The 27,915-nt window shown below is 45.4% G+C and overlaps 1 protein-coding gene across 2 annotated transcripts in view; it reads right to left on the bottom strand.

Moving 5' to 3' along the window:
- Positions 1-312: 312 nt before the first annotated feature.
- The window catches only part of LOC140426787 (acid sphingomyelinase-like phosphodiesterase 3b), a 49,310-nt gene continuing 21,707 nt past the window's right edge, over positions 313-27,915 (bottom strand). Inside the window, exons 6-8 of one of the 2 annotated variants that reach the window (XM_072511952.1) lie at positions 26,355-26,535; positions 17,500-17,633; positions 313-7,325 (exon numbers count right to left, since the gene is read on the bottom strand). In XM_072511952.1, the coding sequence (XP_072368053.1) occupies positions 6,957-7,325; positions 17,500-17,633; positions 26,355-26,535 (684 nt within the window). In that variant the 3' untranslated portion in view covers positions 313-6,956. The remainder of the gene's footprint in view (positions 7,326-17,499; positions 17,634-26,354; positions 26,536-27,915) is intronic. The other variant, XM_072511953.1, reaches the window with a different exon arrangement.

The following is a 27,915-nucleotide window of genomic DNA, read 5'->3' as shown; positions in this document are numbered from 1 at the left end:
TCCCACACCCCACTCAGCATCGGGTGCGGCACACCCAGCGCCACTGGGCTCCCCGCCCGTGAGCAAAGATGGCCACCCGGCTCCCCACAAAAGGATTTCCACCCCCCCCTCCCACCCCCGGGCCAGGCCCACGCCCACGCCCCTCAAAAGGAGCACCAATCGGTGCCAGTGTGACCAATGGGGAGGCCGATGAATGATGGGAGGCCGTTGGACAAGGGCCCGCACCCATCAATCACATGGAAACAAGGCGCAAGCGGTGACAATTGGTGTTAGACGTTTTAGTTGTTGTGATATGAAGAGTCTAAAGTTCTGTTCCTTTTTCACACACACACATTTATTTCATTCCAACAGCCTTTGCACAAAACTCTAACCATCCATCACCTGACAGAGGCCACCTGAAGCCCCTTTACATATCAGTGTCAATTAATGGATACTTAACATAAATGAGACAACTAATTGCAATGTATCTCAACCCATTACTTAACAGTCTCCCCTTCCTTGGAGAAAAAAATTAGGAGAAAAAAAAATAATTAGGTGAAAACAAAATTTCAAGAAACTCAAAAACACACACATGATTTACCCCCCCCCCCCTTATTTTTTGTTTGGACGAGAAAGAAAAAAGAAACAGTCACAGAAACAAGTGCCCTTCATTAACAATATCCCAAAGTTTCTGTGAACTCGCCCTTCTTTTTGTAAAACAGTCTGACAGTTGATAGCTCCTGTCGACCCATTTAATTTGTGTTATTTCCCCTCTGTCCAACATCTGCTTCAAACTTGCGATGTCTATCCTTAACCTCTTTCCATATCCACCGCCTCTACAAGGCTTAACGTCTCAGCAGCCAAAGTGCTTTTTACCACTCTCCTTATTTTCTTTGTTTCCCACACAAGCAGGCAACATTTACCATTGTTCCCCAACAGGAAAATTATAAAACGTGCTGCGCTTGAAACCCCATCACATAAATTTGAGTAGGACGCATCAGTATAAACTATGAGTTTCAAGTGCCCAAGGTCACCTAAAACACACTCCTGCATTTTTAGTTTGGCCAACGCTTTATTTGCTCTTATTACGTCTTCCACTTTGGGATCTCAACTCTAAGACACCAAAACTCACGTCCGGTCTAGTCTGTCTACCTAACCAGTTCAGTTGCCCAATTAAACTTTGCAGTTGCTGTTTTTCTATCTTTGAAACCATTGCATCTTTTCGTGAATCTTGGCCACGACTAATTGCTATTGGGCTGATGCTTTCCAAATAAGATTGCTGACGTAAAGTTGCCCCTAACTTAGTCTGTCCAATTTCCAGTCCAATATATTTAAATGCACCGGAAGCCTGACTTCCAACATTGAATTCTTTCCTCAAACCAGAGATTACAATAGCTTCAAAATCACTAGTACCACCCCACAAAATATCATCGACATTCATCATAAATATGCCAGAAAGATTTCCTTTATAGTGCCAGTAAAACATTGCAGGATCTGCTTTCAACTGACAACAGCCTAACTTTAACAAAACTGACCTTACCGAAAAATACCAGACTCTAGATGCATCATTTAATCCACATACACATTTGTTCAACTTCCAGAGTACCCCTTCTGTGTTAGCTGCTTCTTTAGGAGGACGGAGAAAAATGTCTCTGGAGCTGATGCCCCTGCAAAAAGGCAGCTTTTATATCTATAGATTTGAATTCCCATGCCTTTGTGGATAATAGAACCAAGAAGATCTTTAAAATAACCTTTCCTGCTGTAGGTGAATCGACCTTTAAATCCTGATCTTCTAAGTTTTCTTCAAATCCCCTTGCCACAAACCTGGCCTTTGCCTTATAAGTTCCATCCGGAAGAACCTTTTCCGTGCAAATCTATCTGTGGGATAGAGCTCTTTGTCCCCTATCCGGTACTTCTGTGTATACCCAAAATTCACTCCAACTATGCAATTCTTACTGTTTAGCTTCTTTGATAACTTTTTCATCTAATTTATTTGAAGCCACCAAAATCTCACGTGCATGTGGGCTTCTACTCCTATTAGTATTTGTTGTCTTACTCGTGTTCCGAGATCTTGATAAACTACGTCCCCTCTCCCGCCTGGTATCTCGTTTTTTTCTGCTACTGCTTGATCTTTCCCTTCTGTTGTGGGATGTCCTTTCAATAGTTCTCGACCTTTTCCTGCGGACCTGTTCACTATCCGATGTACTATCTGAACTGGCACTGCGTTTCTGTGCCCTCCATTTTTGAACTTTGTTTTCCCAATCCATTGTTTTGACTCCTTCCCCTGAATGCTGTACATTCAACCAATGTTTATACTTTCTAGTGGCCTTCCCTGCTCTACTAATAACAGTTGCATCCTTCCATTGACTAGACCCTTCAGGCAAGTATGTCACTTTTGTACCAACTTTTGGCAGTTGCCCTTTCGGAAAAATAGCCTGTTCTAATTCATCAGAAGTGTTGTGTTCTCCACAGAAACCCTGTCTATATCAGTTAATTGGTCCTCATAGATCTGTAACACATGTGTCCCAGATGACTCTGGTTCCTCGTCATGTCTGTCTGCTCTGTCTAAATTTGAAAATTTGTAATCAGTACCCATTATCCTTGATGAATGCACCCTAACAATTTGATTACCATGTTGCAAAATAATTGTTTTGCCATCTATGCCTATGATCATCCCTGGGCCATTCCATTCATTAGAATTGTCTCTCTTATAGTATACCATGCCTCCTTGCTGAAAAACGGCATCTGATGGCCGTACGTTATGTCTTAAAGCTCTGCGAATTCTGTCAGAGACTTCTGCTTCCAAAAAAGCTTTTCTACTGGTATGCAATGCATTGAAATGTTCAGCAAAACCAGAGCTAATTGTAGTCCCCTCCCAAGCTGGAGGCTGGTCATCCAAAATGGATGGAATTTTAGGATTTTGACCAAACACTAGTTGATAAGGACTGAAGCCCCCAATGATCTGCAATTAATTCTTTGCATGTACTGCCCATGCTAAAGCTGAATTTAGCCTGCAATTTGGTCAATCTACCAAAATTTTCCAAAGCATGTCATCGATGACAGCATGATTTCTTTCACAGACACCATTACTAAATGGGCTTTCTTTCTGCAGCCGTATTCATAACTCTGATATTCATGTTTTCACACATATCCCTAAACTCATCATCAGCAAATTCTCCCCCATTATCCGTAAGGAATTTTGCCGGTGGACCCATTCCTGTCTCTATCCATTTTTCCACGATTTGATCCAGAATTACTCTCTTTTCTTTACTTCGTACAATCGTTGATTGGGTTTCTGTCTTCATAATTTCCTTGTCTCGGTCTCCTTCTATAGTCTTGAGCCCTGTTCTTAGCCATACAATTTTGCCATCCTGTTAGTAGTGTATCTTCCATATTCTGCCTTTTTGCAGGCTGAAATGAAATGAAAATGTAAATGAAATGAAATGAAAATCACTTATTGTCACGAGTACGCTTCAATGAAGTTACTGTGAAAAGCCCCTAGTCGCCACATTCCGGCGCCTGGTCGGGGAGGCTGACCTATTTGGATCATCAGAGCCATCGGAATCAAATGTTTCCACAGAAACTTTTGTAAAGCTTTTGTCATCTGTTCGAATAAGGCATCCTTATCAATAAACTGAACTCCTGTCAAAACCAGGAGCCTATCCATGTTGCTCACTCTCGCAGTCAAGTAATTTAAAGGCCAACACAGACTGTGGAAATTCCAGGTTTTGTTTCTGCAGCCTTTTATAGAGTCTGCCAGATTCCATTATATAGTCTTCCATGGAGATATCCTCCATTTTCCGGAACTTATCAAAATCCGACCATGCTTCATACGCACTTAATACTTCATCTTTCTTATAAATCTTATCCATATAATGTAATAAAGTCTCCAGACCTTCTTAGTCTAACTCTTCCAATTCCAGCTCAGAAAGCACTTTGTTTCGGATTTTACTGCCATATGGTAGAAAAAGAGCTAATGCCATACCTTGTTTTCTCTTTCCCAAAGCAGTTACCTTAGTCCACATAACTACTGCACTTCTCCATTGGTCGTACGATTCCCTTTCAGAAAATAAGGGAGGATAGTCATATCCAGCCATCTTTATCCTCAGTTCAGCAATATATCCCTTTTTTTTTCCTTTTCTCACTCACTCCTTGGTTTGATCTGGAAAAGTTGTACCTTTCAACCCTTCACATTTACACAGCATCATTCTCTCCTACTAATTGTTATACGTTTTAGTTGCTGTGATATGAAGAGTCTAAAGTTCTGTTCCTTTTTCACAAACACACATTTATTTCATTCCAACAGCCTTTGCACAAAACTCTAACTATACATCACCTGACAGGCCACCTGAAGCCCCTTTACATATTAGTGTCAATTAATGGATACTTAACATAAATGACACAACTAATTGCAATGTGTCAATTAATGGATACTTAACATAAATGAGACAACTAATTAACCCATTACTTAACAATTAGCCTCCCGGCGAGACCCCGACTCCGCTAAAGGGAATGGGCCAGCCACACCGTAAAACCCCCGGCACCCGGCAGGGCTCATGTTACTCACTGGCCTCACCTCGCTCGAGCGAGAGTGCAACGATACCAGAGTACCATGCCTCATGGCCGATCGGTTTATGTTTCAAGTTCCACATTCCCCTCTACCCCCAATAACCTTTGATTCCCTTTCCCAACAAGAACCTATCTAACCCTGCCTTAAAAATATTCAGTAACCTCACCTCCACCACCACTTGAGGCAGACAGTTTCAAAGTCACACAATCCTCTGAGAGAAAGAACTTCTCTCTCTCTCGGTCTTAAAAGGGCGACCCCAAATTTTAAAAGTGCCCCCGAGTTCTGGGCTCACCCACAAGAGGAAACATGGGGCACGATTCTCCCAAAAGGGAAAAAAGTCCCCTAGCGAGCAGTGCCGAGAAACACATGGCTATTCAACGCGACTCATGTTGACTAAGGGGCCTGAACGGGGACCACACGGCCGAGGCCACACATAGCCCCGTTTTGTACAATGAGGAGCTCTGCTCGCTGGAACTCCCCGTTGTAGTGAGAGATCGGAACACTATTTTTAAAAGGCGTCCTGATCTCCCAACAACCCCCTCCCCCCAGCCCGAATGCAATATGGGAGGGTCCCTGGCCCCGCACCTACGCAACACACATGCCGGGCAACCCCGGCCCGATTACGCGTGCACAAAAAATGCCAGCTTAGCACCTTGGCAGTGCCAACCTGGCAGTGCCCAGGCCACCTGGTAGTGCCACCTGGGCACCTTGGTAGGGCCAGGCTAGTACCCAGGTGTCACTGCCAGCGCCTGGGTACAGCAGTGTCAGGGCACCACCCTGCCCAAAGGCACGCAGCTGGGGGTCTCTGATCCCCTGGGAGACCCCCACAAGTGCCATTCCATCCGGTCCCCGTTTGTGGGAACCAGTGCTGAACGGCGCATGCCTGAGGTCTCTGAGGCAGGTTTCTCAATAATACAATTTTCTATCTACCTAATTCACAGACGGCAAATGGTGAGATTTGAGCTCTCTGTTCTGGATATCTAGTTTAATAACATAGTCAAGAGGTTTTAAGCTGGCAGTGCTTGCAATCTAGCCTAGGGACTATTGTAGCTTGCCACTCCTCCTTGTGCATCTTGGCAAATTTGCTGCTGCATGAATATTTGGGTTATTATTCTTTTTTTTTAAATTTAGAGTACCCAGTTCATTTTTTCCAATTAAGGGGCAATTTAGCATGGCCAATCCACCTATCCTGCACATCTTTGGACTGTGGGAGGAAACCGGAGCACCCGGAGGAAACGCACGCAGACACGGGGAGAACGTGCAGACTCAGCGGAGAATCGAACCTGGGACCCTGGTGCTGTGAAGCCACAGTGCTATCCACTTGTGCTACCGTGCTGCCCTTGTGGGAACTTGTGATTCCAGACCTTCAGCTCCACTTTATTTCAGCATTTAAGAATACTCCTCAAGCAGGATACCAATTGGGATTGTCCTTTTGGTCAAAAGACCAGGGTTTAATCTTGGTTTAAACCAACAAGGAAATTCTGAGTGGTAGATAGTCTTAACAGTCCAGTAATATTTGACAAAATGATAACTGAAAATTTGGTTTAATATCGGTTAATTAAGCTGATTGATCTACAACCATCAATTCAATAGCTTCTCTGAGAGGAACATCCTTTGCTGACAGGTATAATTTGATATTATCGCTGAGACTAATCTAGAACAGTGGTTATATTGATGTGCAGGTTCGTAACGGGAAAGTGATTTTCGAGAGCGAAACTCTTAAGTGTTCATATATAGAATCCTACACTTGTTCCTTTTGAAAAAACATCTTCAATGTATTTTCTTGATTCCTAGGTTCAATTGGGTAGCACAGTAGCACAGTGGCTAGCACTGTTGCTTCACAGTGCCAGTGTCCCAGGTTCAATTCCTGCCTTGGGTCACTGTAAATGCGGAGTCTGCACGTTCTCCCCATGTCTGCGTGTTTTTCCTCCGGGTGCTCAGGTTTCCTCCCACAAGTCCCAAAAGATGCCGTTAGGTGAATTGGACATTCTGAATTCTCCCTCAGTGTACCCGAACAGGTGCCGGAGTGTGGCGACTAGGGGATTTTCACAGTAACTTCACTGCAGTGTTAATGTAAGCCTACTTGTGACAATAAAGATTATTATTATAGGACAAAAGATCCACCAGTGAGCTGAACCTGGACCCTTCTCTGTCCTGGTATTAATGAAGGTGGTGCCTTCATGCTCTAAGTATGGGGAACTCGAATGTGAATACAGATTTAAATCACATGAATGCGAATACAGATTTAAATTACCGAAACAAGATTACCCAACAGGTCTATGTGGTGGTTATGTTCCATGTTCACATGCATTTTGCGCGATCAACACTAACTCTGAACAGTAATATCGGATTAAAAGATTATCAGATTACATATAGACAAGTGAAATTCCATTGTGTGACATTGCAGTCAATAGTAAGGGAATAACAGGGGAGATAATAACACAGAAAGCCACAACAGCAACCACATTTCATTGATTTTGGATATTCCCTCAGACATGATGCAGGTTTTGTAACTTCCATAATCGACATCTTTAATTGCGCAAACATGATCAATCCGGCACCACTCGTTACATTCCCCCAAATCGTAACTGACCGAATTATATTCATAATACTTCTGCAGGTGATGCTTGTCCCAGCTTATTTTATCCAGCACAGTCTGCATGGATTCAACTGTGGCATCAGGTACTTGGAATGATTCCGTGAGGCGGTATTCTTTTTCCCAACGTGGAGTCCAGGTGTTCGCAAAAGTCAAATTTAAATAATATGTCACCATGTCCTACGGTGGTTGAAGGGGAGAAAGATATACAGAATAAGACCAAATAGTCGTCATATTTTGATTTAATAAAGCATGCTCCATTTCAAACACAGGGATGTTCTACAGCTGCTTTAACAAGTGACTGCAGCACACTGCAGTCCTAAAATGAGTACCAAAAGACTGACCAGAAGTTGCTGGTCACAATCCCAGGTCTGTACTCACGCGAGACATGCATTGTAACAATTCTTCCCTGTAATTCTGGGCAAAGGATGTTGTTTCTTTTTTAAATCAAGGCAGTGGGTACTCACTCCACACTTATCCAGTTTTGCATGTCAGTGATCCCTGATGGAGAATATATATGGGTGGACATTGGGATCATTCTAGGTTTCATGGCACTCAATGCCGTGCTCAGCATCTGGGCTTGCACACAGAAAACCATGGCCACTTGAAAGGGGTACTGGTGCAGACAGTGCCCACAAGAATATACCAAACAGAATTCAGTGGCCTAAAGGTGAAAATTGGGAGAAGATGTGGGCACACACACACACACAGTCAACTGTTGTTCAAAGTTGCTTTTTGGAAACATTTCCAAAGCCTGAATGGACTGGAGTCCAGTTACTAGTGGTGTACCACAAGGATCTGTTTTGGGGCCACTGCTGTTTGTCATTTTTATAAATGACCTGGAGGAGGGCGTAGAAGGATGGGTGAGTAAATTTGCAGATGACACTAAAGTCGGTGGAGTTGTGGACAGTGGGGAAGGATGTTACAAGTTACAGAGGGACATAGATAAGCTGCAGCGCTGGGCTGAGAGGTTGCAAATGGAGTTTAATGCAGAAAAGTGTGAGGTGATTCATTTTGGAAGGAATAACAGGAAGACAGAGTACTGGGCTAATGGTAAGATTCTTGGCAGTGTGGATGAGCAGAGAGATCTCGGTGTCCATGTACATAGATCCCTGAAAGTTGCTACCCAGATTGAGAGGGTTGTTAAGAAGATGTACAGTGTGTTAGCTTTTATTGGTAGAGGGATTGAGTTTCGGAGCCATGAGGTCATGTTGCAGCTGTACAAAACTCTGATGCGGCCGCAATTGGAGTATTGCGTGCAATTCTGGTCGCCGCATTATAGGAAGGATGTGGAAGCATTGGAAAAGGTGCAGAGGAGATTTACCAGAATGTTGCCTGGTATGGAGGGAAGATCTTATGAGGGAAGGCTGAGGGACTTGAGGCTGTTTTCGTTAGAGAAAAGAAGGTTAAGAGATGACTTAATTGAGGCATACATAATGATCAGAGGATTAGATAGGGTGGACAGTGAGAGCCTTTTTCCTCAGATGGTGATGTCTAGCACGAGGGGACATAGCTTTAAATTGAGGGGAGATAGATATAAGACAGATGTCAGAGGTAGGTTCTTTACTCAAAGAGTAATAAGGGCATGGAATGCCCTACCTGCAACAGTAGTGGACTTGCCAACACTAAGGGCATTCAAATGGTCATTGGATAGACATATGGACGATAAGGGAATAGTGTAGATGGGCTTTAGAGTGGTTTCACAGGTCGGTGCAACATCGAGGGCTGAAGGGCCTGTACTGCGCTGTAATGTTCTATGTTCTAATAGAAGTAATTCACAAAAACAAATGAAATCCAAAGCAATTTGGAGAATGGGGATTGCAGGCAAGAAAGCTGGCCTGTTGCGGTATTAGATCTTGAACAGATATTGAAATGGTACTGCAAGAGGAAGGCTTCCCTGTATGCAAAATTTGGGCATACCCATCAGATGAAAAGTAGTGTAGCATGCTTGGCAGGCGTGAGCAACTGACCGGTGCTGTGCAGTGTACCTGTGGCATCACAAACAGGTATGGGTGAAGGTAAGAAACCTTGAAGTTTTCATTAGTTAACCATGTTTACTTGTATTTCAGCAGCACACATGTAAGTTGCAATTTATAACTCAAACCTTTAACACACTGACAGCTTTACATGGGTTCCATGCAGCAAATAATTTTAGCGCAATCTGACCAATCAGCTATTTGTTAAAAGGTGTATTCATGTTGGTGAGATGCCTATCCAAATTCACCCTCAAGACTGCTCTGCGTGGAGGAGGAGGACCTACAAATTATTATGCATTCCTCCCTTTCAGAAGGTCACTGTGAATATCCTTTCTTATCAGAGCCCTAAAGGAGAAGTGAGACTAAAGTCTTAGGGCTGGCCCCATTCTGCTAGAAATCAGTTTGTGGTTATTCTCCACACAGCTTCAAGGCTTCTCTTATTCCTGCGTGACCAAAACGAAATCCAGCAGAGAAATCCTCCTGGATGCTGAGAGGAGAGGCTGTGTGTTGTTCTCTCTTGCTCGCTGTCTTTCAACTGTTCCCTGCCTGCTGTTTCTGAGTCTGCAGAGAAGTCTCGAGACCCTGATGAGTCTAGAGTGAAAACCACTGCAGACTGAAAGCAAAGATATCCAACTGCAGGCCTAGTTTGAAGAAAGATTTAACTGGAAGATGTCGGTCTTAAACAGAAACTCTCATCCTTTTACTTTTAGTATTATTTTTATATCCCTCTTTTCCCTCTGTGCTTATCTGTCTTGTGTGTGTAGAGATGGTGGGGTGAGTTAAAGGGGAGGGGGGGGGGGGTTATGAATTAGATAATAGTTAACCAGTTGTATTTGTTGCCTATTTAATTATAGTTTTTATTAATAAAAATTAATTTTGTTTAAACTTACAAACCTGGTGACTGTAGTTATTGGGAAGCCAAAGACTTGGCGTACATTTTAAAATTAAGAGTTCATTTCAATTGTGTTGTGACTCTGGGTAAAGTGGGGCTGGAATTGATCGTGCACAAGCCTAGGGGGTCGTAACATAATTTGAGTGCTCTGGCCAGGCCACCATAAAGTTTCAGCATGTCTCTCTACAAATTGTACTCATTTTGCAATGGAGTTCATTGTTCTATTTTCTTTTTAATGACTGCTGCTCCAAAGTCACAACTTTTAGAGTGTGGGGTACAAAGATATGAACCAGGAGTTTAACATTGCAGTAAGTGATTACATCCAAGAATAATAGGTAAACATTTGTGACTTGTGGTAGTCGGTATTAGGGGTATTACGGTACCCTGAATTATGCTGCAAGACCATTGGTGTGGGAGGTAGCTGAGACTGCTATTTCATTGGTGAAGCCTGCCTGCTGGTTCCGCCCAGTAAGGCGGAGTATAAGAGCCTGTGTCTCCCAGCAGCTGCATTCTGTACCTGCGCTGCTGGGGGAAATATCAAGTACAATAAAGCCTTCAATTGTCTCCAGTCTCGCTTCAGGAGTTATTGATCGAGCATCAATTTATTGTACTAGATTTTCAAGAATGGAGCTCCGAATCAAGCCGGAGTGTCTGCAACTCAGCCCCCACGCGGCAAACTCAGCTGCAACCTTCAAACACTGGCTGGCATGCTTCAGGACGGCCACGACTGAACCTATGGAGGACCAGAAACTGCAGGTTCTCCATTCGAGGGTGAGCCCAGAGATCTACACCCTCAACGAGGATGCGGATGGTTTTGAGGCCGCAATGGCCCTGCTAAAAGGACACTATATTCGCCCTGTAAAGCAGGTCTACATCCGACATCTGCTAGCGACGGGGCGACAAATCCCCGGGGAAACGTTGGAGGAGTTCTACCGTGCGTTCCTGGTGTTAGGGAGGAACTGTGACTGCCTGCAAGTTTCGGCCAGCGACCACACAGAACTTTTGATCCGGGACGCATTTTTTGCAGGTACGCTGTCCTCCCAAATCCGCCAGCAATTGCTGGAGAAAGAGACAGTAGGCCTCAAGGAGGCACGGGGCCTTGCTAGCTCCCTGGATGTAGCCTCCCGAAATGCCCGCACTTACGTCCCTGAACGCGCGGCAGCCCCTTGGGCAGCGTGGAACCCCACTGCGGCCGACTCCGATGCATCCCCCACAAGCGTGTGCTGCGAGACTGCCAGGCAACCGCGGGGGGCCCCCTGCTATTTTTGCGGGCAAGCAAGCACACCCGGCAGCGCTGCCCGGCCCGCTCATCCATCTGCAAAGGGTGCGGCAAAAAGTGCCATTTTGTGGCAGTATGCCAGGCCCGGGCGGTCGCCGCGGTCTCCGGGGGCGAACTGGGACCGCCACCACAACTCTCTCCACAAGCCACATGCGGCCAGCGGGCGCTGCCATCTTCCTTTTCCAGGGCCACGTGCGGCCTCCGGGCACCGCCATCTTGTTCCCCGGGGACCACGAGCAACGGATGGGCGCCGCCATCTTGTACACCTCCAGCCATGTGCGACCAGTGGGCACCGCCATCTTGGCTGGGCTCTCAGGACCCCGACTCGGATAACCACACACCGCCCGAGGAAAACATCCAAATTTTGCCACGACTTGCCTCGGTGACCCTGGACCAGTCTCGGCCCCGAACACTCTCGACTGCGACGACGACCGTGCTCATCAACGGACATAAAACATCCTGCCTGATTGACTTCGGGAGCACAGAGAGCTTCATACACCCCAATACGGTAAGGTGCTGTTCTCTTCCCATCCACCCAGTCAACCAAAAAATCTCCCTGGCCTCCGGGTCTCACTCGTTGGAGGTCAAAGGGTTCTGCATAGCAAACCTTACGGTCCAGGGAAGGGAGTTTAAAAATTACCGGCTCTACGTCCTTCCTCACCTCTGCGCTGCCACGCTCCTAGGGTTAGACTTCCAATGTAACCTCCAGAGCTTAACTTTTAAATTCGGCGGCCCTATACCCCCTCTCAATGTCTGCAGCCTCGCGACCCTCAAAGTCGATCCACCTTCCCTGTTTGCGAACCTCACCCCGGATTGCAAACCCGTCGCCACCAGGAGCAGACGGTACAGTGCCCAGGATCGGACCTTCATTAGGTCGGAAGTCCAGCGGTTACTGAAGGAAGGTATTATTGAGGCTAGCAACAGTCCCTGGAGAGCTCAAGTAGTGGTTGTAAAGACCGGGGAGAAGCATAGGATGGTCATCGATTATAGACAGACCATCAACAGGTATACGCAGTTCGATGTGTACCCTCTCCCCCTCATATCTGATCTGGTCAATCAGATCACACAATACGAGGTCTTTTCCACGGTGGATCTAAAATCCGCCTACCACCAGCTCCCCATCCGCCCTAGCGACCGCAAATCCACTGCCACTTCCTACCACATCCTAAGGGTTCCTTCGGTGTCACAAATAGAGTCTCGGTCTTCCAACGGGAGATGGACCGAATGGTTGACCAGTACGGTTTGCGGGCCACGTTTCCGTACCTCGATAACGTCACCATCTGCGGCCACGACCAGCAGAACCACGACACCAACCTCTGAAAATTCCTCCATACCGCAAGAATCCTTAATCTAACCGCCACCAGAAATTGCCAAATCTGCGCGGAGTGCAAGTCGTACTTCTACAGGCCAGAGAAAGCGCACTTGATGAAGGCTTCCCATCGCTTTGAACGCCTCAGTATGGACTTCAAAGGGCCCCTCCCCTCCACCAACCACAACACGTACTTCCTGAACGTGATTGACGAGTACTCCTGGTTCCCATTCGCCATCCCCTGCCCCGAAATGACCACAGCCACCGTCATAAAAGCCCTCCATGGTATCTTCATGCTGTTTGGTTTCCCCGCCTACAGACCCCCTGCAAGATAAGGGGTCCTCCTTCATGAGCGACGAACTGCGTCAATTCCTGCTCAGCAAGGGCATTGCCTGAGCAGGACGACCAGTTACAACTCCTGGGGAAATGGGCAGGTGGAGAGGGAGAACGCAACGATCTGGAAGACAGTCCAACTGGCCCTATGGTCAGGAATCTCCCAGTCTCCCACTGGCAGGAGGTCCTCCCAGATGCTCTCCACTCCATCCGATCACTGCTGTGTACCACGACCAACCAAACGCCTCACGAACGTCTCCTTGTCTTCCCTAGGAAGTCCTCCTCCGGGACCTCGCTCCCAACCTGGCTGGCAGCTCCTGGACCCATCCTGCTCCGCAAACACATGCGAGGGCACAAGTCGGACCCATTGGTCAAGAGGGTCCATCTCCTCCACGCTAACCCTCAATACGCCTACGTGGCATACCCCGACGGCCGACAGGATACGGTCTCTCTATGGGACCTGGCGCCTGCTGGATCCCCACCCACACCTCCATTACCAACCCCATCCTCCCTCCCACCGGTGCACCCCACAGCCGCACCCTTCCCAGGTGGATCGGTCCTTCCACTGGTCCCATCTAGGGGTGATGAAGCTGCTGAAGAAGCCGAAGCCACGCTCCCGGAGCCACAGATGCCTGAGCCGGCGCCTGCATCACCACTGAAGCTACGACGATCGCAGAGGACGACCAGGGCCCCCGATCGACTAATTGCTTCATTCTGACTGTAAATAATTACTGTAAATAGTTGCGACATGTAACGAGGCAAAACACTGTGCTAATGTATACCGGGTACCACCATAACCTACACCTCTACCACTGTATAACGCGAGACTGCCACCCCCGCCGGACTCTTTTTTTTAACAGGGTGTGAATGTGGTAGTCAGTATTAGAGGTATTACGGTACCCTAAATAATGCTGTAAGACTATTGGTGTGGGAGGTACCTGAGACTGCTATTTCATTGGTGAAGCCTGCCTGCTGGTTCCGCCTTGTAAGTCGGAGTATAAGAGCCTGTGTCTCCCCAGCAGCTGCATTCTGTACCTGCGCTGCTGGGGGAAACATCTAGTACAAAACGCCTTCAATTGTCTCCAATCAAGCTTCAGGAGTTATTGATCGAGCATCATGACTATACTTCTGAAATGCTCAACTAATCTTTCCTTCTAGACATTGATAGTTTGCTGTTCTCCATCTCCTTCCACTGTCTCTTTCTTGTGAGAGGGAAGGAAATGCCTTGGAGACTATCACAGTTTAACAAAACCCTGTTTGACAATACCCCTGATTTTGCATTCATGATAATGTTGGGGCTAATAACATTCAGCGTTATTATGGAATAAATCGGATTAGAGCTTCTGGCAGAAGACGAAGGATAAGGTAGTGGGACAAGAGAAAAAACAAGTGTGATTACAGAAGTTCAGTACGAAGTCTTACAACACCAGGTTAAAGTCCAACAGGTTTGTTTCGATGTCACTAGCTTTCGGAGCGCTGCTCCTTCCTCAGGTGAATGAAGAGGTCTGTTCCAGAAACACATATATAGACAAATTCAAAGATGCCAAACAATGCTAGGAATGCGACCATTAGCAGGTGATTAAATCTTTACAGATCCAGAGATGGTGTAACCCCAGGTTAAAGAGGTGTGAATTGTCTCAAGCCAGGACAGTTGGTAGGATTTCGCAGGCCAGATGGTGGGGGATGAATATAATGTGACATGAATCCCAGGTCCCGGTTGAGGCCGCACTCATGTGTGCGGAACTTGGCTATAAGTTTCTGCTCGGCGATTCTGCGTTGTCGCGGGTCGTTGTCGCAGAAGTTGTAATTGGGAGTAGAATAAGAACCACTAGCAGTTACCGTTGCAAAAAAAGAAAGGGGGCAGAGGTTATATTAAATTGTTGAACTCAACATTGATTGGGGATTCTAAGCACTCCCAGTTCCGATAAAAGGTCAGTGACCTGACACCATAACTGTTCCTCTCTTCAACAAACGGTCGGTGCTGGACTTGCTGAGTATTTCCAGCATTTTCTGTCTTTATTATGAATTATTTTAACTTTTCAAAATTTTTCTTAATACATTTTTAAAAAAAAATATAGAATACCTAATTCATTTTTTCCAATTAAGGGGCAATTTAACGTTGCCAATCCACCTAGCCTGCACATGTTTAGGTTGTGGGGGTGAAACCCATGCAAACACGGAGAGAATGTGCAAACTCCACACGGACAGTGACCCAGAGCCGGGATCGAACCTGGGACCTCAGCGCCGTGAGGCAGCATGTCTAACACACTGCGCCACCATGCTGCCCTTTCTTAATAAATTTAAAGTGCCCAATTCCTTTTTTTTTCAATTGAGGGGCAATTCAGTGTGGCCACTCCACCTACCTGCACATCTTTGGATTGTGAGGGTGAGACCGACACAGACACAGGGAGAATGTGCAACCTCCACAAGGACAGTGACCTGGGGCCAGAATCAAACCCGGTTCCTCAGCACCGTGAAGCAGCAATGCTAACCACTACCCATGAAACATTTTAACTTGGCTGCAGTCAGAACCATTTTCATGGACACTTAGACTAATTCTCCATTCATAATCCCTGATCTACCGGTTTCCGGATCATGGGAGACCAGGGGCAGGATTCTGCGCAAATCGTCAGGCCGTGAAAAAACAGCGCAAACACTGGCGGGAACCACTCTGGCGTCGAGCCGTCCCAAAGGGGGCTAGGATGGCGCCGGTGTGGTTTGTGCGCGCCGGCCGGCGGGATGGGGCTTGGCGCCACGCCAACCGGCGTTGAAGGGCCTCCGCCAGCCGACGCGAGTTGGCGCATGCTCGTCTGCTGGCGTCATCCCCGTGCATGCGCAGGGGGGGGCTCATCGCCGCGTCGGCCATCGCAAATCGGTACAAGGCTGACGCGGAGGAATAGAGTGCCCCCACGGCAGAGGCCCGCCCGCGGATCAGTGGGCCCCGATCGCGGGCCAGGCCACTATGGGGGCATCCCCCGGGGTCAGATCGCTCCCCCCTCCCCCCCGCTCCCCAGGACCCTGGAGGCCGTCCACAGAGCTGGGTCCCACCGGTAGGGACCAACCTTGATTTACGCCGGCGGGACCAAACGGGCGGGACTTTGGCCCATCGCGGCCCGGAGAATTCGGGTGGCCCCGGGGCCCATTGAGTCGCGCTGGTCCCCGCCATTCTCCGAGGTGGGTGGCGCGATTCACGCCGGGGCGATTTTTGGGGGGCTGGAGAATTCGGAAGATGGCGGGGGCGGGATTCACACCGACCCCCGGCGATTTTCCGATCCGGTCGGAGAATCCCGCCCCAGATGTAAGACCCAAGATGCGCGCCGGGACCTTGTGGAAGTCCTTGCACTGACCTCCGAGGGAAGTCATATTTTATAGTTTGTATTTTTGCAGTAATGTTTATTAAAACCTAGGTTGAAATGCTTACAGACAGTATGTCTGCTAGAGTTCTGATTAAAAGTGAGGTCATCAGTGATTTTTGAGGGGATAGTGTTTTGCTAATAGATATTAAAGCCATTTACCCGTTTGCACTTTGAGAGCTAATGTAATATTGTAAAAGTTTGAGCCTGGCTAAACAAATGAGGGTACATCTTGTAACAAGAATGCTATGTGCTTTCAGTGCAGCTAATGGGAGGGGCCAGATCTGTCTGGAAGGTTTTCTGCTTGGTCCTAAAAAAAGGTTTATCTCTTTAAGGACTCTGCACCAAGATAAGCAAATAAAACCTGGTTGTTAATTTTATGCATAAGTGGTTTTTGAAATATATTGCTTAATTGGAATGTAGGGGCAAGTTCAGGAAGCAAGTTGAGATGTTGTATATGTTAACTGTAAAACCATTTCTTTGTCGGTAATGTGCTTCATTCTGTGTTCAAATTAAAGTTTGTTTTAACATTTAAAAACTGTATACTGGTCAGTGTTATCGCTCCTGTGGGGTAGTAACATTTGTTCACACATTTAACAAATGCAAATAGTTGAGTTCTAATCCAGGATCTTAACCAAAATTAGGGTTCCGTTCTGGACCCATACAAGGTGATGCCCACTACTAAAGCTCGGGATCAGTGGTTGTTTTTAGATTTCTACTTGTAGACATCAGCTGCATGTAAACAGCAATATTATGCCTGATTTGGAATCCAAGTAACATTGATCTTTTAGGCTGAATATATCCAGTGACATTAAAGCTCTTACAGTTTAAATGATCATGTTTTAATACCAGTCTATGACCAGTTCAAAATGAAAGCATCCAGCCAGACCAAAGCACAGGATACTCTCTTAAGAAAAAAAAAGAAGTAACTTGGGATTTTGCGATCAGCAGGAAGAACTGTCATGGGATTCCCCTGTCAAAACTTCAGTGCAAACTCTCGAAAAACAAGGCTCTAATGACTGAGTTCTACTGATCCAGAAGGTTCTGGCAGGAGATGAGGGGGACCCTCCCCCCATGTAAATTTCAGGCATTGGTGAGAGAAATGGGTTGGGGTGGGTGCGGAGATCAGGCACCACAACATTTTAGTTCAAATAACATAGAGATTACATTACAAAAGCTGAGCCAGCCAGTCCAGTATGTATGAATTCTTACCAAGATCTGGAGAGTGTCTGTATTGTATTCAAAGAGGCGAATCCCAGGGTTTTGTGATCCATCTCGTAAGCCAGCTAATGTGGTTTTCCAAGGGGTCACTGCAGGGGCAATGAACATAGCACTGACTGGAGAACCTGCAATGAAATACTTCTGTGATTTATCAGTCTAAGGCCAATGGACACATATAAAATGTAATGTTAAGAAATCTGTGGGAGGAGGCAATAAATACTCACAAAACTTTCAAAAGGATTGAATAGTAGAAAGGCTTAGAGGTTAAAAACCTCAAAAGTGGGAGGAGAAGTTTGATCAAACAGTTTAAAGAAAGAATTGGAGCCTAAATTGGATAAATATAGTGTGGTAATGCTAATGCAAACCATTGGTTCGACACCAGTCAGTATTTCCGTCCAGTACTCTCAGAGTCATGGAGTTTCCAGCACAGAAAGAGATCCTTCCGCCCATTGTGTCTGCGCCAGCCATCAAGCACCTATCCCATTTTAACTTTAGGAAGGATGTCAAACCCATGATCGAGGTGCAAAAGAGATGATTTCAACAGCAACAAAATTTGCTTACATAGTCTATCTGTGAAGCTCATGTTGTTCATACAGTATCAATGTCCTTGGCTTTGTTGTGGATGTAGCAACTTTGGTTAAGGAGAATTTTAAATTACTGGAAAGAAAGGCCTTGAGTGTTTATAGGTAAATATCCATTGACCGAATTAGGCAGCAGAAGACATTCTGATAATAAACAACTGTTTTACTGTGACACTAGAGTTCAGTACAAATACCAGTCTCTACCTTCCCTTCTGCATCCGCCCCCTGTCCACAAGTAACCACCTCAACTAGGGAAAAACCCAGCTCTTGTACGGGTTTCAATGACTATCACCTGACCTTAACTCACCCTGGGGCATGAACATGTTTACTCTTAAAGGAACCTGCGTTTCTAACATTGTTATCAAAGACAGAAATAAACAATAGAGAAGCTATTACGCCACTTGGTGTACTCTATAGCTCATCAAATAGTGGGAAGTTGGTAGAGGAGTAGATTTGCATGGAAGTTACTGAGAGGTGCATGAATACAGAGTAATGTTCATGAGAAACCCTAACTATGCCAATATTGAAGGGGGGCAGTGATTGTGTTGAGGGATGAAAAGGAAGAAATTTCTGATGTGTGTTCAGGAAATTTTCTTGATTGATATGTTTCCTGCACTTTGAGGAGAAAGGCATTGCTAGAGACTGTCACAGTCATGAGAACAGTGATCGTGGTATCAAAATGTTTGTTACGGAGAAGGACACATGGAACGATCCAAGATAATATACTCAACTGGAGAGGGCTGGTTTCAGTGAATTGAGGAGGGCACTTGCCCGGGTAAATTGGAGTCAAAGACTGGCAGGCAGCAATATAACGGAGCAAAATGTGGCCTTTCAAAGGGAGATGGTTTTGTGTTAATCTAGGTACAGAACCACAGGGGAAAAAATAATAAAAGCAAGATCTCTCTGGATGATGAAATTAGAGTTTAAGATGAAGCAGAGAAAAGGGAGTGTGGTAGATGTTAGCTGAATAATGAAATGAAATGAAAATCGCTTATTGTCACAAGTGGGCTTCGAATGAAGTTACTGTGAAAAGCCCCTAGTCGCCAAATTCTGGTGCCTGTTCGGGGAGGCTGGTATGGGAATTGAACCGTGCTGCTGGCCTGCCTTGGTCTGCTTTCAAAGCCAGCGATTTAGCCCTGAGCTAGAATCCCGCTGAATATAAAAAGGACAGAGAAGTGAAAAAGGAAGTAGAAGGGGCAAAATAGGCAGGGCGAGAATGGGTTAGTGGTTAATACAAAAGGGAGTCCAAAGATCTTCTGTTGGTACAGAAATAGTAACAGGGTTATCAGAGGAACAGTGGGGCTGATTAGGGACTAAAGTTGGGATCTATTGGAGAAGACAAAGGGTGTGACTGAGATACGAAATGAATACTTTGCAACTGTGTGTATCAAGGAAGAGGAAGTTTGCTTAAGTAATGGTAAATGAGGTTGTTGGAATATGAAATGAGATGAAAATAGATAAAGAGGAAGTTCGAGAAACGTCTAGAGGTATTGTAGTGAGTAAGAATCCTCAGCAGTCCTTTAAAAGTGCTAGGGTGTGAGATTAACTGGATTGCTCTTCAGAAGAGCTAGCAGAGGCTCAATGGTATGAATGGCCTCCTTTTGTGCTGTTCTATTCACTAATTCTAAGAATTTGCTTTTATATAATGCCTTTAATGTTGTAAAGCCCGAGGTGTTTCAAAGGAGTGTGATCAGATGCAAAGTAATATCAATTCAAAGTAGTAGACATTAGGATAGGTGACTAAAAGCTTGATGTAAGAGATGAGTTTTAAGGAGCATCTTAAAGGAGGAGAGAAAGGCAGAGAGGTAGAGACATTTAGGAGTAAATTCCAAAGCTTGCAAACAATGTCCACATAAGAGTCACAGTTCTATGCTAAAGTATTGGTGAAGACTCTAACCTAAACATAAGAGGCCTGTTAACTGAGCGGAGTCGACACGCATTAGTCATTAGGAAGACATTGAAGCAAATAAACCAGTTTAGAAAAGGCCAAAATACCCTCTCTTCCTAAATAGAAGAGGTGATTGGTTAATGACGACTAAGTGACTAGACAGTGTCTGCTTGTCTTACCAGTTTCAAATTGGAGGAGGTTGAGCGTGAAATTCAAATACCTCAATCAAAATAAGATTTTTTTATCCACGTGAAGTAAATGAGTATATGAAACATAGAGTAAAACCAGCAGTGTTGGAAAGTCCCATTCTCTGCCCATTCTCTCCTGGCAGATTGTGGTTCAGACACTCTTCACTACCTCATCTAATGATCATTTCATGTGTCAAGCTAGCTAGTGAACGCTGCCAGAATATACCATCATGAGGAGCTTGATACATTGCTGTTTATTGAATAAAGACAGTTCTCTGGTTTTCCCAATTACTCAACTGGTTTTGATGGTTAGGAGCTGAGGGTACGGTCCGGGTGATCCTGCGTTTGAATTCCAACTGTGCTGAGTTTGATTATCTCAGTCAGGATGCTGCTATAGGACCATGTGGCTGCTGGACTGGGACGAGAGAAGTAAATTGGGTGGTTTTGGTGGACGTGTACATGTGTGAAAGCTGCTATCTTGTCCTCTGCAGGTGAGTATTCTGCCCAAGTGCGAGCCAAGTGAGATAGTCTTTATAACCACTTTGGGGTTTTGACTGAAGGAGTAAGGACTTGAGGCGTTAGCTCTAGATCTTATAGTCAAACCCATTTTCTTCCTTTATCATTTCAATTATGGTCAGCAATGCATCCAAGGATCAGCTAGGGAAGTTTGTCTTTTTTTGTGGCATGTCACAATGATCACTCTGCAAATGGCGTGATTTCTAAGGAAACATGCAAGGTGTTAATCAATTGCAAGTGTGGGGAGGCTGATACTGCTCGAGGAAAGAGCTGTGAGGCTAGGCCAGGTGCTGACTGGCCATTTGAGGGAAACCTCAAAATCACATTAGAGCAGTTCTGAACAATTATGTAATTGGGAAGACAGCTTGAAGATAATTATTGGCAATCATACTGGAAAATGTTAGGGGGAAGGTATGTGTGGCATCAGTCAATAGAATGGAATTAGTCTATAATTGTAGACAGGGATCAAGAAGAATTTATAACGTTGTTGCTTTTCTTGTTCAGATAATGTGATGAAGTAGCCAAGAGAAATGACAGAATGTTGACGGAATGTTGACATATAGAGGCAGAGCAGCTCAACATAGATATACAGAGAATATACTTGAAGCTATTATTCAGTTAATGATGCTATAATGCATTGTTCAGACCAAACCTAGAGTGCTTTGTTCAGTTATTATCACAGCTCTACAGTAGGGACATACATGTATTGGAAAGGGTGCAGGAATGTCATTTCATAATGTCCCACATAAGAGAATGCTAGCTAAGGTAGGAGCCCATGGAATTGAGGGCAAAATACTGACATGGCTAGGAAATTGGTTGAGTGGCAAGCAACAGAAAGTAGGGATAATGGGTTGGTACTCAAATTGGCAAGGTGTGAATAGTGGTGTCCCACTAGGATCTGTATTCGGGCCTCAATTGTTCACATTATTCATTAATGACTTGGACAGTGACATGGAAAGCCATATATCCAAATTTGCTGATGACACAAAGTTGGCTGGCACTGTAGATAGTGCAGGTGACAGCGTAAAATTATAAAGGGATATTGACAGACTAGGTGAATGGGCAAAACTGTGGCGGATGGATTTCAATGTAAGCAAGTAACCACAAAAAAATAGATCAGGGCACTTTCTAGATGGTATGAAACTAAATTCAGTGGATGTCCAAAGAGACCTGGGGGTTCAGATGTATAGATCTTTAAAATGCCACAAATCAGGGCAGAAAGTAATCAAGAAGGCTAATGGAATGTTGCCTTTCTATCTAGCAGACGTTATGCTGTAGCTTTACAAATCCCTGGTTAGACTCCATTTAGAGTTCTGTGAGCAGATCTGGGCACCATGCTACAGGAAGGATATATTGGCCTTGGAGGGAGTGCAACGCAGGTTTACAAGAATGATACCTGGACTTCAGGGATTAAGTTATGAGGTGACATTATACAAATTAGGCCTGTTTTCTCTAGAATTTAGAAGGCTAAGGGATGACCTGATCATAGTCTTCAAGATATTAACAGGGAAAGACTGCGTATATAAAGATAAACTGTTTCCATTGGTTGGAGATTCTAGTACTAGGGGGCATGGTCTAAAAATTAGGACCAGACCATTTAGGACAGATATTAGGAAGCATCCCTATCCACAAAGGGTGGTAGAAGTTTGGAACTCTCTCTCACAAACAGCAACTGGAGCTAGATTAGTTATTAAATATAAATATGAGATACATTTTTCTTATTCAAATATATTAAGGGATATGGGCCAAAGGCAGTGAAATGGAGTTATGCCACAGATCAGCCATGATCTCATTGAATGGCGGAGCAGTTTCAAGCGGCTGAATGGCCTACTTCTGTTCCTATGCCCCTATGAAAGGCCTTTAATCAATATCCATAGAATCCCTACAGTGCAGAAGGAGGCCATTTGGCCCATTGAGTCTGCACTGACCCGCCAAAAGAACGCTCTACGTAGGTCCATTTCCCTGTCCTATCCACATATCCCTGCGCATTGATCATGGCCACCTAACCTGCATATCTTTGGATATACTAAGGGGCAATTTAATGAAGCCAATCCACCTAACTTTCACACCTTTGGACTGTGGCAGGAAACCGGGGCACCCAGAGAAAACCCACGCAGACACAGGGAGAACTTGCAAACTCCACACAGTCACCCAAGTCTGGAATTGAACGGTGGTCCTGGCGCTGTGAGGCAGTAGTGATAACCACTGTGCCATTGTACCGCATTTACTGCATTTAAAACAGTGAAATATTGCAGCCTTTGTGTGATATAATGCTCTCCACTTCAGGATCAAGGTGAATTGTTACTGAGGATCATGGAAGGAATGTGCTGCACTATCTTGCCTTACTTACTGCACGGGTGCTAGTCATTTTCTATGACTCGCTGCACACAAAAATTGATTTATATTTTGATCATAATTTAGGAGATATGCTCCTCCTGTCAGATGTGGGAGATCTGGGAGCTTTATAGCGATTATGTCTGCAGGACGTGTGACCAGCTGAATCCCCTCACAGACTGCGTAGTTCGGTTGGAGCAGCAGCTGGACTCATTGCGGAACATACAGGGGCAGAGAGTGTGATAGACACTAGCTTCAGGGAGGTGGTCACACCATAGGTTCAGACAGGTAGATGGGTGACCGCCAGGAGAGGCAGGCAGGTAAGGCAGGAGCCACCTGTAGCTATTACCCACTCAAACAGGTGTACCGTTTTGGATACTTTTTGGGGGCTAGCCTCTCAGGAGAAGATACCAGCAGCAGCCAGACTTGTGGCACCACAACTGGTTCTGCTGTAGAGCAGGGTGGGGCTATGTCCAAGCGAGTGTTAGCAGTAGGAGACTTGATAGTCTCCTCTCAATAGGGGCATTCCAGGATGGTGTGTTGCCTCCCGGGTGCCAGGGTCCTGGATGTCTCTGAACGGCTTCAGGGCATCCTGAAACAGGAGGGTAAACAGACAGATGTCATTGTCCACATTGGCACTAATGACATAGGCAGGAAGAGGGAAGAGGTCCTGCAAAGACAATTCAGGGAGTTAGGTCGGGAGGTAAAAAGTAGGACCCCTTGGGTAGTAATCTCGGGATTATTCCCCATGCCACGTGCTAGTGAGGCTTGGAACAGAGAGAGAGTACAGTTGAACATGTGGCTAAGGAACTGGTGTAGGAGGGAGGGCTTTAGATATATGGATTACTAGGATGTCTTCTGGGGAAGGTGGGACCTGTACAAGAAGGACGGGTTGCACCTGAACTAGAGGGGTACCAATATCCTGGACGAGAGGTTTGATAGTGCTGTTCGGGAGGGTTTAAACTAGTGTGGCGGAGGGTGGGAACCGGAATAGTAGGCCAGTAAGTGTAGAGACTGGGGATAAAAGTGAGACTGAGACAAACAGCGCAGAGTAAGTGCAGGCATAGGGAAGCTGCAGCTGCAGGGCTCAGCGGGACTGTAGGTCTGGAGTGTGTTTCCTTCAATGCAAGAGCCAATTACATCCAGATTACATGGGACTTGGTGAATGTGGATTGGGAGTGGCTTTTTGAAGGCAAAGCCACGTCTGACATGTGGGAAGGCATTTAAAGGCCAGTTGATTGAAGTGCAGGACAGGCATGTTCCCACAAAAATGAAGGATAGAAATGGCAGGATTCGGGAACTATGGATGACAAAGGAAATTGTAAGCATAGTCAAAATAAAAAAGGAAGCATACAATAGGACTAGGCATCTAAAATCTGACAAAGGCCTTGAGGAGTACAGTCAAAGTAGGAAGGAATTTCAACATGGAATTAGGAGGGCTAAAAGGGGCCATGAAATGTCTTTTGCAAACATGGTCAAGGAGAATCCCAAGGCTTTTTAAGCAAATATTAGGAGCAAGAGGGCAGCAAGACAAAGAGTAGGCCCACTCAAGGGCAATGGAGAGAAATGATGCGTGAAACCACAAGAAGTGGGTGAAATCCTTACTGAGTACTTTGTATCAGTATTCACGAGGGAGAAGGACATCACGGACGTTGAGGTCAGGGATAAGTGTGTGAACTATCTTGAGAACGTCAATATATCAAAGGAGGAAGTGTTGAGTATCCTAAATTACATTAAGGTAGACAAGTCCCCAGGGCCAGATGGGATCTATCCCAGGTTACTGCGGGAGGCAAGGGGAGAAATAGCTGGGACCTTAACAGATATCTTCACATCCTCGAGGTTCCAGAGGACTGGAGAAGAGCCAATTTTATTCTCTTGTTTAAGAAGGGATAATCTAGCAATTTATAGGCCGGTGAGCCTGACATCAGTGGTGGGGAAGCTATTGGAAAAGATACTGAGGGACAGAATATGAACATTTGGAGAAAAATGGACGAGTCAGTGACAAGCATCATGGTTTTGTACGGGGAAGGTCAAGTCTCACCAACTTGATTAAGTTTTTTGAAGAGGTGACAAAGAAAATTCATGAGGGAAGGGCTGTGGATGTAGTTTAGATGGACTTTAGTAAGGCGTTTGAAAAGGACCCACATGGCAGATTGGTACAAAAACTAAAATCACATGGGATTTGGGGTCGGCTGGCTGGATGGATACAGAATTGGCTTGGTTATGGAAGACAGAGAGTAACGGTGGAAGAGTATTTTTCAGAATGGAGATCTGTAGCTAGTGGTGTTCCGCAGGGATCAGTGCTGGGACCCCTGTTGTTTGTAGTATATATAAATGATCTGGAGGAAAATGTGGGTGGTCTGATTAGTAAGTTTGTGGATGGCACGAAGATTGGTGGAGTTGCTGATAGTGCCGACGACTGTCCGAGGATACAACAGGATATAGATAAATTGGAGACTTGGGCACAGAAATGGCAGATGGAGTTTTATCCGGACAAATGTGAGGTGATGCATTTTAGAGGATCAAATCTATGTGTGAATTATACTGTAAATGGCAGAGCCCTTAGGAACATTAATATATAGAGGGATCTGGGCATGCAAGTCCACAATTCCCTGAAAGTGGCAACACAACTGGCCAAGGTGATTAAGTCGGGATATGGCATGCTTGCATTCATCAGCAGGGCATTGAGCACAAGAGTTGGGAAATCATGTTGCAGCTATAGAAAACCTTGGTTAGGCCGCATTTGGAGTATTGCATGCAGTTCTGGTCACCACATTATCAGAAGGACGTGGAAGCTTTGGAGAGAGTGCAAAAAAGGTTCACCAGAATGTTGCCTGGTCTCGAGGGTGTTGGCTATGAAGAGAGGTTGAATAAACTAGGATTGTTTTCACAGGAAAGTTGGAGGCTGAGCAGAGACCTGATAGAGGTCTGTCTACAAAATTATGAGAGGCATAGACAGGGTGGATAGTCAGAGGCTTTTTCCAAGGTAGGAAGTGTCAATTACAAGGGGGCACAGGTTCAAGGTGAGAGGGGGAAAGTTTAAGGGAGATGTGCAGGGTAGGTTTTTCACACAAAGAGCGGTGAGTGCCAGGAACATGCTGCCAGAGGATGTGGTGGAAGCAGGCACATTAGCAACATTTAAGAGGCATCTGGATGGGTACATGAGTAGGGAGGAAATAGAGGGATACGGACCGAGTAAGGGCAGAAGGTTTTGTTTTTAGTTAGGGCATCATGACCAGCCCAGACTTGGAGGGCCGAAGGGCCTGTTCCTGTGCTGTACTTTTCTTTGTTCTATGTTCTCTTTGTAATTTTAATAGGAAGAGACTATTCTTACTGTACCATCATTGGAGTAGAAGATTTTAAAGCTGTCACGGTGTTGATGTCCAAAAAACTGCCCTGCTATCACTTGGCTGTGCTTTTTGACGATTTCGATGTACCTCTTGTTGAAATGTTCCTGGAACCAGTGTGTTCCCCTTTTCTTCTCAAAGAATCCAGGAGGTACGTGCCCAATGATGTAAACCTGACAATAAGATTCAAATATTAGTTCCAATTGCCTCTCATCCTTTCTTTAAGGTTCAAAGCATATCAATGACCCTCGGTACTTTGTCTGAGTGGCAACCCATTGTGCAGTCACCCTGTTGCTCTCTTTATTTGGTTCTAAATATGGCGGTCAATATGGTCGCCTCCCTTAATCCTAATTACGTTTGCTTTAGAGTCGCCAGGTATCTTTCGATACCGCCACAAGGTTCAAACCCGAATATTGATCAAAGGGCCAATACACCAATTAGTTAGTTCAAAGTCAATACTATTTATTTACACACACAGTAATATCTACTCATGCACAAAGTACTACAAACTAAACTATCTCTAACGCTAACACCTATACTTAGCTTCAGGTGCCCACTCAGTCAGAGGAACAATGTCCGTTGTTCGGGTCTGAGGCTGCTGGGGTCGAAGTGGTACAAGAGAACAGCTAAGGTCGTCCATCTGGTAGTGAGCGTTGACCTTGGACTTATTGCTTCTGGTGATGCTGGTGGACGGGTCTCTCTGCTTTGAGAGCAGATTCCAAGAGAGCAATTCTCTCTCAGGGACTTCTTCTTATACCCGAAGGGGTTTCGCGCGCTTTTGGGCGGGCCTTGAACTTGGCCCAAATTAATTGGGCCGTATCTTGATCACTTGTATTGATCTTGACCAATAAAGGGGTGCCCTGAGGGCTCGGCGGGTCATATGTGGCCGTTGGCCTTGCTTTGTTTACGTTTTTGGTTTGGGGAACTGGAGCCGCGAGGTCTGGAGCTAGATCGGTTGCTTGAGTGTCTTTTCTTTGTTCCCGGAGATGGGTCATCAATATGTTAATAGACCTCCAGTTTCAGTCTCGTCTGGGAGCTGCGGTTCCAATATGCATACAGGCTCGGTGCCTGCCTGCTTTCTTAGCATTGTCTATAGTTCCGTACAATCTTTGCAAACATCCATTTTGTATTCTGGAAGTGGCCATCCCAGATGGCTACAACCCTGAGGACAAAATATTGACTGGTTATAACCAGAGGGACATCACTTGATGCTCCCTTACCTATAACCTTTTCTGCAAAAGAAGGTGATTGTATAGCGATCTGGAGCCAGAAACGTGGTATAATTTGTCCACTCCGCAGCACTTTCACTGCTGTGCCATCCAGGAACATGGTAATTCACCACAGCCCAAGGATTTAACATGGAACCTATATGGCTTAGTACCATAGCATAAGGTACATTTAAACTCTGAGCCTTGACAACTATCCTTTCAGTTGTCATTTTAATCAAAACTTAGCTAAATATAGTGCTCTTTCATCTGTGATAATTGTTACTTTTAATGACGCTCAACATCCATGTAGATCAGACACGAACACAGGAATGCTGCCCTCCATAT

This window comes from Scyliorhinus torazame, chromosome 7 (genome assembly GCF_047496885.1).
Source record: "Scyliorhinus torazame isolate Kashiwa2021f chromosome 7, sScyTor2.1, whole genome shotgun sequence".
In the NCBI taxonomy this organism is placed as follows: Eukaryota; Metazoa; Chordata; class Chondrichthyes; order Carcharhiniformes; family Scyliorhinidae; genus Scyliorhinus; species Scyliorhinus torazame.
Note: the sequence above shows the minus strand (reverse complement) of the source record. Positions and strands in the feature narration are given on the sequence as shown.